Source organism: Cydia strobilella, chromosome 8 (assembly GCF_947568885.1).
Source record: "Cydia strobilella chromosome 8, ilCydStro3.1, whole genome shotgun sequence".
NCBI lineage: Eukaryota > Metazoa > Arthropoda > Insecta > Lepidoptera > Tortricidae > Cydia > Cydia strobilella.
The window spans coordinates 19,661,653-19,673,482 of record NC_086048.1 but is presented as its reverse complement, the minus strand read 5'-3'; the positions used below and the strand labels follow the sequence as shown (position 1 = coordinate 19,673,482).

Below are 11,830 nucleotides of genomic sequence, written 5' to 3'. Positions count from 1 at the left end.
CCATCCTACTGACCCACTAAGATGGGCCAGCGTGTAGAGAGGGTAGTGCTGTGTCGGATGGCTTATGGCGCGGCGATGGCGATGGAATGGCCACGGTGTCGGTTTTTCGTTCGCACATCAAAGGTAGTGCCATCCATGGTGAGGCCAGCGATGGTGCGTAAGCGTGGCCCATTCCATAGTGCGTCCTATCAACCATCGCATGGCCATCTCGCTCGGCCATCGTGTAGAGGAGCCATTAGCAATGAATTGTCGTCCGCGGTACTTTCGAACCGACGCGACCTTACAAGAACGAGCGTACTCCCATCTTAAATTCTTGGCAACTTGCTACCCCTCTGGTAAAAAACGGTTATAAGTACTATAAGAATAAATTTAATTACATTGTTAAGAAAATATTTTAATTTGTGTTTTTTGAACGTGCGCACCACCACTGCGCGGGAATCCGGCAGACCTTGTCGGCGACGGCGGGATAATTTGGACTCCTTTTTGAGAGACTGGCCAGATGTAACTCAAAATTGGGAGGAGTGGAAGAAGAGTAGGTGGAGGCCTTTGCCTAGCAGTGGGACACAATAGGCTCGCAAAAAATTTCTTTTTTACAAGTAGTCACACTACTTCGGTGAACGGTTCGGTTTGGCGTCTAATTTAATTCGGTTATAAGTAGTCGCATTTCAAAATTGCTGTCACTTGATTATAAAAACTAAAATATACTTCATCTTCATGTAAGTAGTAACAGAAGCAAAGGTTACTATAGAAATGACTTTTCGAATATGTGTTAGTTTTTTTTTCATTTCCGATCGCGTTCTGCATTTTATCAACTTAACCATGCATGTTCTAAGCACACCAGTGATTTCTGTTCAAACTGCATAAAGCCTAAAATGGAATAACATTATCTTTATCAGCGGTAAAATAAGTCGATCTAGTGGATATGTTAAGTCGTTTACTCTGACGAAGGTCGAACAGGGAATCGGACGGCGACCTTACAAAGTAAGTTAGATCAGGAACAAGCCTTTGATAGACACATTCATATCGTGCGGTGGCGGAACAGTCATTCAAATGGAACAATTGAAATTCGATAACATCATAGACATATATATTACTTCGTAAAGACCGGGCTTACGAGCACTACGATGTATCGGACATTGGAGTCAAAATCGCTTTTAGTTACACCAGCGCGCTCAGTCGTGTGGCGAATTGAGCAGTGGAAAGGCGTCACCATTGGTGTAAACAAAGTATAAGCGTACGCATACGATTCCGACCGAACACCGACGCCTTTCCACTGCGCAATTCGCCACACGACTGGGCGCGCTGGTGTAACTAAATGCGATTTTGACTCCAATGTATCGGCCTCATTCGAAGTGCTCGTAAGTCCGGTCTTCACGAAGTACTATATTATGTCAATTTTAATAACAAAACTTCCGTGAGACACAGATTAATAACGGGTCACTCACGTATTTTAAGTCGAAAAACATGTCATCACAATCATGTGTGACCGGTCCGTCACCATCAACGCAAGCTCCTGATGAAGCTACTCGGTACGGAGTGAAACATGTCGAGCGTTTTTCGACTTAAAATACGTGAGTGACCCGTTATTAATATGTATATGTATTATGTCTATGTTTTTTATGATATAGGGGACGCTAACGAGCGGACGAATCGACTGGTGGTAAGCGATTACCGCCGCCCATGGACACCCGCCACACCAGAGGGGTTGTAAGTGCGTTGCCGCACTTTAAGATGGGAGGACGCTCTGTTCTTTGAGGTTTGAAGGTCGTATCGGTAAGTCGTTATATTCATTATTTATATAGGAGCGGTCAAGGAACGCCACGTTTTTAGGGTTCCGTACCCAAAGGGTAAAAACGGGACCCTATTACTAAGACTCCGCTGTCCGTCTGTCCGTCTGTCACCAGGCTGTATTTCATGATCCGTGATAGCTAGACAGTTGAAATATTCACAGATGATGTATTTCTGTTGCCGCTATAACAACAAATACTAAAAAGTACGGAACCCTCGGTGCGCGAGTCCGACTCGCACTTGGCCGGTTTTTTTTTTCACATTATACTAATTCGGCTAGAATTAGGCAAAAAAAAAACTGAGGATATAATAGAATATCATGTAATTCTGAGTAGAAATATCATAGAATTTACTTAATTTGAAAAAGAGTGTAATACATATATACGGTATATACCTATAATAATAATGTCCAAGTTAGCCTGAGTCAAATTTTAGTAAAATAATTTATAAATTGAAACGAAAAAAGTACCTCTGTTAAATAAGACCGGCGGCTGTGTCATAAGGATTAAAAATTAATTAAATTTCTTTCGTACCAAATAGTTGGTACTTTTGCCAGTAAATATTTGTCTCTCGAAACGAAAAGGTAAATTAAAGGCGCAGAAGATACGTATTATTCGACAATATAGATAAAATGAAATAAGACATTGCTAATTCATATTGAGTGTACAAATAAATAAAATTCTAGCTATTATAATTTCTTAGCAATTGGATGTATAGGTAGATAATAAATTATCATAAATTACATATCTTTATGTAAAATGGTTATAACTGTATGTTAAATATGTTGACTGAAGCTAACAAAAAAAATCTCACATTTTTGTATAAAGAGGTTTTTTTTTTAAAGTGTGTGCGTGTAATCTTTACGCGCGATTGAAGTAAAAGCTTCTTTGACGATGACGTTTATCGCTATGTTAGCACTTTGCTGTGTGACCATTACTTCTATAGGGAATTTAACTACTAGTCAAATCAGTTTCTTTTTCAAACTATCAAAACGATTTTGCTTCTATGGAATTTATATGAAACACTAGCATGTGACGTCACAATCAAATTACCTATTCTTTATAGTTTTAGACGGGTTTTAAAATAGAAATTGTGTCTAAAAATAACTGCTGTCTACGTTTCTCTATTAATCTTCTGGTGCTTTATTTCATGCATGGTGTACCCAAACTAATTTATTTTAAATACAGTCAAACACCGTATTATGCGTGTGACATTACTGAGCGTTACTTCCGTCAGAAAAAAAATCTGTGTCTGTGTCTGTGTGTGTAGGTCTAGTCGCGCCTAAAGAATTTTTACTTGAAAAGCTGTTTCACTTAACACATTATTTGCACGGAAAGGTCAATTTTCATTATAAATCTTATATTAAAGACATTTTTAAATTAATGCCACTTGTAAAGACCTAAATTGTGCAAAATCGAAGGCTCACTTGATTTAATTACATGTAAAGTGAATGGAAATGAATGAAGTTATTACGTGTTAAGAATTACACCGGTTATTGATTGCTTTCCTTATGTCTTTCAGTTTTAATGCGAAGAAAATTTACCAAAACCTTTTGAAAGTCTTGTTTTAATAATCTGATAATTTGATGTGAAACTGTCGCGACTTATACTAACTTAAGCTCACGCGATTGACCAAAAATACGTGAGATAACTAACATAATTTTGATGCCAGGTGTACGTTCGAATTGGCATATTATTATCTAAAATATTTAATAGATTCAGTTTTATTCCAATTTAATTTGCGATATTACTGTGAAATACGTAATAAGAGCAAGTGAACTGATGGATTTGCACTTCAATATTGTGCAGCCGTGAGTGGAATACTTTTTCTGCTTTATGCATATTAATAAATTCTATAAAAATGGTTTTTAAAACGTTAAGCGATGATAGAGCGATCCTTTTGACAATTTAATGAAAAATAGTAGTAATAGGAGTATACTGAGCGATTCAAAATTCAACCAAATATTATTTAATGACGGGTTAGAAAAATTCTATTTAACCTGCTCACAAAATTTTACAAGAATCGGTTGAGAATAGGGTTAACAACTGTCAAAGGTTTGTATAGATGGCGCCATCATAGCTTGCCCCTTTATCTATGAGATTTGACTTAAAGAGCTACATTCAGGGCATTACTTACTTACTTCGCTGGCTCAGCGACCCGAAGTGGATCTTGGCCTCCGATACTAGGTTTCGCCATTTCGTCCCTATCCTGTGCGATCCGACGCCATTCAGCCGCCTGGATGTCACATAGGTCCTTCCTCATCGATCCACCGGTACCTAGGCCTATTCAGGGCATTAAAAAAACAAAAATTTGTCACCATTCTAGGTATTGAGAGGGCAAGCTATGCTGGCGCCATCTGCTAAATACTTGATGGCCAACCCCATTGCGACCTGTAGTGAAGAACATCCGGACGTACGAAAGCAGTTTGCCTGAGTAAAAAAGGAGACCTTCGCTAACGCTTCGGTCAATAAACATCGTATCTATGGAAAATATTTTTAACGTTAACGGGTCAAACACATTAAAGCAAATTGTCACTTCTGTGGATCACGCAATAAAAAGTTAACGAGTCTAGTACCAACATATATCGCGTTTTTGTTACTTAAGTACCGTAAAATGGGGTGAGTAGGAGCAAAACTGACATTCAAACCTCGATAACATTTTATTTTTACATATGCAAACGGAATGGTGTATAATAATAAGTGTTCCGGACGTTTGTATATTAGTTTTTATTTTATTTTGGGTAGTTCCATTTCATAATCGATAAACAGGAAAACCACCTCACCCCGTAGTCCCTCGTAATTGGGGTGAAATGGGTTTTCATACAAAGTTGATTTTGGAAGATTGTTGGATCAATTTTTTATTATTATGAGTATTACTATAGCTCCATTTTAAATTCAAAAATACATTATTTTTGAAGCAGTAGCCCTAAAAACCCATCTCACCCCCTTTCAAATTTTCTCTCCCCATTCATAACCCAACTCTCCCCGCGAAACCCACTCATTTTACGGTACTGAAAAATGTATTCTGCCTGTAGGGGTGGAGCGTAAAAATTAGCTTTAGATTCCCTTACCTTTGCAATGCCTATAGGAAAGACGCGAGTTAAACATGCTATAAAATGTACCTACCTATATATATGACAATTACGCGGTTATATATTTTATAATGTTGTAAGAACAATAACAATTAATGTGTTTTTATGTCAAAACCGCGACTTTTATGACTTGAATTTTATGACTACAGCACCATATTCATTGTGTATCAATCGAAGAGTACTGGTGTTGAGATTAAATATAAAATGTGACAACATATTAATTTGATAACACTATTTAATATATTATAATAAACGTCAATTTTGCCCAGGTAAGTAAAATTATCTATTGTAACCTTCCCGACAAATAATTATATTAACTGAATTGTAACATAAATCACACATCGAAATTAAACTATCGTGAGACAATAGTCATATTTCAAAATATTTAGACGTACAACCGCCGCGGACACTCGTGCCTGAAGAAGGATTCCCAAAGAATCCGAAACATGTCGCCAAAAGCGACTAAAATGATAGTGAGTGAAACCGTACTGATCTAAATATTTTATTAATCACACAATATAAAATAAATAAAAACTGACTGAAATAACTAAATAAAACTAGGTCAATAAAATGCAAATACGAACGAACGGCACAAAATGATACTGAACCTCAACAAAAAAAAACACCATTTTTTTTTCTCATGCTCTGAAAGAGGGTTATTGTTGTTTTAAAAGGTGTGCAGAAAATGATACGTCTCTGCACTAGAGCATTTTATTTTCCAATTACAAATTTTATAATTTTTTTACAATAAGCAATTGAAGTTTGGGTTTAAATGAATTTGTTATAAAATTTCCATTCTGATATTTAATTCCCCATTCCATATATAACGATACCTTTGCCTAAATTGTTAATCAAAAGTACCCTCAAGAAATACTATAAAAATGTATGTACTTAAAAAAACACATGCATTTTACTTTCCTTGTATTCGAAATGAAAAGTAGAGTGTTTAATTCGGGTGATAGGCATCATTTCAGCCTCGAACTATTGGCGCTCTCACTACGTTCGAGCGCCAAACAACCTCGGCAGACATGACTGTCTTTAGTTACTTTAAAAAACTTTGTTCTCGCCCTCTTGCAACTGTCTGTAAGCACTTAGCTGTCATTTTAGTTTAGTTTGCGTATCTGCCGCATGGCGCTAGTTATAATCTTAGGCATAATGTACGGCCAAGCTGAGTTCGGCCGGATATAACAGCTGTACGTAATAATAGTGTCTATTGTAATAAGTATTTTTAACTTGTCTCTTATATTATATGTTATTTTATATTTATATATTTTGTATGTTATATTATATATTAATTTTGTTGTTTTTCTTGTTACCTGTCGTGATTGTTTCACCGGATGGTCTCACCGGAAGATCAGCGCTGGAAGTCGCCAGCAACATGCTGAGGTGAGACCATTTCGTGGCACTTTTTCTTTTATTTATGTTTCTCTGTTCTGTATAACTTTCTATTTGTGTGTGCTAACGAATAAATTATTTCTATTCTGTTCTATTATATTCTATTCCTATCATTCCTTGGTTAACAATCTACTATTTCCTGTAGAGAATTATTAAGATGATAAAGTATAGTGGCAATAAGGCTGGAATTGTAGTTTTTTTTATGTATTGTGATAATCAGCAAACGAGTAAACCAGCCGCCTGATAAGAAGCGGTCATCGTCGTCCATGGAACATGTGCAATATGGGAGCACTTATGACCCTTGAGATTGCCGAGTTGCCGACCGTTGAGAACCCTGAATACCTGCTTCTTGAAGAACCTTACACAAATATTTTTTGAAATCTTAATGATTTGTTTAAATCTCGGTTAAAAGGATTTTCTCGAAACTTGTTTTAGAATGCAGCCTGTTAATCCAGATAGAATTGTGGCCGATCTTAAAAGCAAGAATGAAACAGATCGATACCATCGACTTATACAAACTGCATACGACTTTGCAGAAAATACCACTCTTAATGGCTTAAAATATATATTAGAGAGAGGAACATCGATTCTAGAAAGGTATGCGATTGTAATATGTAATGGTCGATGCCGATGACAGGGTCAGAGTGGAGAAAACGAGGGGAGGCCTTTGCCCAGCAGTGGGACACCAAAGTAAGCTAATAAAATAAAAAAATGGTCGATCCCATATTGTGATACAGTAGGTTTTTATGTTGATTACGACGTTTAAAGGAAACTAATATAAACACTTATCAATAAGTAGTCATGAATTGGAATAAGTATAAATTTAAAAAAATTGGAAAAGTAAAAAGCACTAGTTCGCGAAAACCAACTTTCCGCACGCTAAACAGCCACGAAAAGTAGCACTTTTTGAGCAACTGTATTAAAAATTATATTTAACCTGCTCACAAAATTTCACAAGAATCGGTTGAGAATGGGGTTAGCAACTGTCAAAGGTTTGTATAGATGGCGCCATCATAGCTTGCCCCTTTTTCTATGAGATTTGGCTTAAAGGGCTACATCCAGGGCATTAAAAAACAAAAATTTGATTTAAATCCCCCCTCCAATTGAGGGGGGATTTAAATCTTCTCGAGGCAGAGTGTAGAGTTAGAGCCGGCGTAGCTTTATTTGACGTTAATAAGCGCAAGTTAATACGCCTACTTGAATAATAATATTTTTTATCTTTTTTAAGGTTTTATTAGGATTTAGACACTGCCGCAGTATTGCATCGTGACATTAATGCCAACTGCGTTGCTGCCACAAATGTCACAAGTCCTGAAATGGCATACTAATTTGGAGATCACTTTTAATATAATTTTGTCACACGCTTTTCGCTCACTGTTTTATTTATACATTAAAATATTTAAACTGGTACCCTTGTTCGAGCTGCTGAGGTGAAAAATTATTATCCGCAATTTTTCATTTTGCACTAAAATTTTCAGATTATTCTGGATCTCCACATTCATTCTCAGCACGATTTTGTGTATACTGATGGTTTATAAATCGTATATTAAGTTCGATACCAGCGCGGTAGCCGTCACGTTGAAAGAACATACTGTATCTGTAAATGAAGTAAGTTCAACTGAACTTTATACCATAACACATTCTTCATTTCTGATTTCTATAAAGACATTATTACCTATATAGTCTACTTGGTAACAATACATCGGTCATGAGATTCAAAGATGGTTGATGGTTGGCTATAATTAATACTTACTCTTACTCTACTTACTCTTTATGTGTTAACTCTGAAGAAGGCTTATTACGAAGTTTTATGTCTTGCAGTACCCATTTCCTGCGATCACGATTTGTTTTCAAGCAAGAATTAGACAAGACAAATATAACTATACCTATAATGGACTATTAATGTTGCTAAAAAAGTAAGTATTGATACGAAATTGAAACCGACAATTACTTTTAGCCAGACGAGATAATTAAGACTTTATTTGGATCTAAACGAAGCGTCTCACCAATAATTGATTTATTTTCTAGTAATACAGAAGATGATTGGACTGCTGATGATTACAAAAAATTCCATTCCACGCTGGTGTTATGTGCACGTGAAGAGAGAATAGACCAAAATTTTACTTTTCTTAATTTTGATATTGACATGGACATATTTTTTCAGGTAAATTCTTGCTTTGTAATGTAATTCAAATGTTTGTGAAGAAAGTTATTCCCAACTCATATCATATCGCTGACCAAAACCGATTGTTTTAGTAAGGCTGTCTTTCCACTGAGGCGAAAACTCCGCTCCGCCTCAGTGGAGAGACAACCTTACAGTAACAAAAGTTGAATATTGCTTTTTGACACGCTACATCATTTGCCACTCGGCAGTAAATACCATCAATGAATATTAAATATTAATTTTGTCATTTCACGTTTTGGTTCGCATTTCACAGGTTGCTCCAAAACATGAAGATATATTTCATCAATGCTTATGGCGGAATAAAGTGGACTGTTTGAATACATTTCGTCCAACTTTGACCGCGGATGGAGTGTGTCACACTTTTAATAACTTGGCTTCCGACGAGATATTTCGAAATCGCAGGCATGACACTTCGCTAGTTTAACACTCTTTTACTCACTTACTCCGTTGGCTCAGCGACCCAAAATGACACTTGACCTCCGCCTCAAGACAGCGCCATTTTTCCCGGTCCTGTGAGACCTCTCGCCAATTGATGACTCGAAGTTCGCGCAGATCCGCCTCCAGCCTGTCGCACCAGCGATACCTGAGGCGTCCGATAGGACGTCTGCCTGCTGGGCGGCCCAGGTATGTTATTTTCACCGTTCCGATCCTCATCCATTCTCTCAAGATGTCCCAACCAACGGAGTCTGTTAGCTTTAGTCTCTCCCATTATGTTAGGTTCAGGGCCTTTTTACTGACCGTGGATAAAAAATTTATAGCTGTAGACCTCGCAAACCCCCATAGCACTGCTATTTTGAAAAATTTCTTAAAATAAATATTTTATATAATTATCGAACCTGCTCACCAAATTTCACGATTTTTTTTTTCAGATAAAACGGAAACTTTCGCTTTCGCTCGTTCAATATCAATCGTGTTATACGACTGGGAGAGTTTTCGTAATTCTTCAGATGAAATACTATTCCCGTGCTGTATTTTACTTACATTTTTTTTCAGCATTAAACTTAAGCATAGACGCTACTACTTGAACACATCTACTCCTGCAAATGGCTGGTCTCTCGAGAAAGACTATTACAGCTCCGAAATTGACACCTTTCCAAGACGTGGCCGGGTATATGTCACTAATAGAGTCTGTTCGAAAAGAGAAGAGTTGTATTACATTCCACAACTCTTCTCTTTCCGCACAAAGTCTATAAGGGTATATTTATTTTAAGGTTGTGCAATAAAGAGGATTTGTATAGTAAAGTAGTAATTTCTATCAAAATTATTACAAAAAAAAAAACAAATGTAGACAGTTTTTTTTTGTTTAAAAGGCAAACGGTGCAAGAGAAGATATCTACTTATTACTTAAAGAAATAACAGACCGAGACTTTGGGTGTGATGGACAAACTCGACCCGGTTATAAGGTTAGTGGTTGGAAATGTTACTACCGAGGAAATGGAGGGGAGCCCCGCTTCCCCCCTGGCTCTTGTTGCCAAATAATAAAAAATAAGAAAAACTCAAAATAAATAGCACATAGTAATACACTCTTAATACGAAAGCGAGTGGCACCTGATCTTCCAATGCAAAGGGCAAACTATTGGGATAAGTACTATATTTTTCTTCACGGTAGTTACTGATAAATATCTAAAGGTTATTTTAAAGTACTCACAGGTAAGCTCTTGGAAACTTTATCGATACAAGCCAAGGTTCATCAAGAAATACTTCCGGTACCACTTATTTATCCGTGATCATTGCCCCAGAACTGGTTTAAAAATATGACAAGTTCATCTCAAACTATATTATCTCATGTTGCATTCCAATTAGTAAAAGAATATTTGTTCTAGCAAAATGTGCTCCGAGTGATTTCAAAATGAAATCAAAATATGACCAAGTTGTTGAGCCATAAGCCATAATTATCATGTCCCAATCTGTATTACTATTATTAGGTATACCTGCACCACCCTGCTGAATTGCCGCAAGCGTCACTCCACAGCTACGCAGCTCAACCCGGAAAGACTACCTCGTTTGCTATCAAACTTGACATCTTGGATACGGCCCAGGAACTTGCAGGCTATGCGCCACATGTGTACGTCTGCATTATAATCTTTTACCCAAATTATATACGGTGTTGCTTAAAGTATGGATTAAACGAAAGCCAATGATAAAGGACCTATGGGTGTTCAGCTAAAATCAATGGTTTCAGAGAAATCATTGTTTTTTTTTTGTTTTTCCTGAAACGTGCTTACGTAACTTTTGTAGCCAAGTAAATTCAAAAAGTATGAATGTAAATGAAAAAAAGTTCTTACAAAATGATGAGCAGGAGACCAGAATGAACTATTGTCCAGATTTGACTTCCTGTCGGTTATCAATGTATGGATTTCTCTACTACTATTTATTTTCTCTGTGAGTGTACGTGGGTGTCAAATCAGTAGCTGAAGGTCTTCTATCATTGGCCTTCCTTGATCTATGCTGATCGTAACTACCTCGACCGTTGTTTCAATAAAAGTAATTTTAAGATTACTAAAATGTTTAATATAATAGCTATCCAAGAGTTCTAAAGTTGTACCTGATGGGTATAGTCCGCATAATTATATTGTTGTCAAAGAAATTGTAAATTTTAAATTATTAGCTAAATCATAGCTAGTTATTAACTACTATATTGAAACATTTCAGCCGCCAATGTTATTTCACATCTGAAAGATATTTGCAGTTTTTCCAAAAGTACACGTCATCGAACTGTCAGTTGGAGTGTCTTACTAACTACACCATACAGAGCTGCGGGTGTGTCAGCTTCTATATGCCACGTTAGTATAGGTTTTTTAATGTCGTCGTCCAATTCTGTAAACGATAATATAGCTATTATTTTCTTTAACGGGACTTTATCGTGTTTACTTAAGCTTTAAAAATTCCCTTCAACATTTTGAAGACGACATTGCCCTCGTGGTCTCGGAGAAAGATTGGCTAAAGTTAACAGCAGTAATTTAGTATCTTGTAGCTAGGTTCTCCAGTTTCTGGAACTGCCCGCTCTTGGTCTTGTTTATCAAATTGAACATTTTGCAAACTAGGCTTTTATGTACGCGATTAAATCGCGTTAAAGAAAATAATAATGTGTGAAAATCGTGAAAGTTTAAATCAGTATTTAACATTAGGTATTATTTCAGTACAATAACCTTTATGTCGTTAAATCAGATAGGTATAATTATCTTATCCGATTGATTTGCCACTAAAATTAATAAAAGTTAATAGTTATTGTTTCTCTTTCAAGGCAATGACAGCACGGCAATATGCAAAGGAGATCAATTAAAATGTATACAGGATGCTCTAGGTAAAGTTGGGTGGTTTTACGGTAGTAGTGTTAGTTTAAACTAGTTTTATTACGTTGGTTTTAATGT

At 36.5% G+C, this 11,830-nt stretch overlaps 1 protein-coding gene across 1 annotated transcript; it reads left to right on the top strand.

Moving 5' to 3' along the window:
• Positions 1-4,401: 4,401 nt before the first annotated feature.
• LOC134743421 (pickpocket protein 28-like) lies at positions 4,402-11,807 on the top strand. Its single transcript, XM_063676812.1, has 6 exons — positions 4,402-4,406; positions 9,453-9,567; positions 9,770-9,862; positions 10,385-10,524; positions 11,112-11,242; positions 11,704-11,807. Exons 1-6 carry the CDS (start codon positions 4,402-4,404, stop codon positions 11,805-11,807), a joined length of 588 nt encoding a protein of 195 aa, XP_063532882.1.
• The last annotated feature ends 23 nt before the right edge of the window (positions 11,808-11,830 follow it).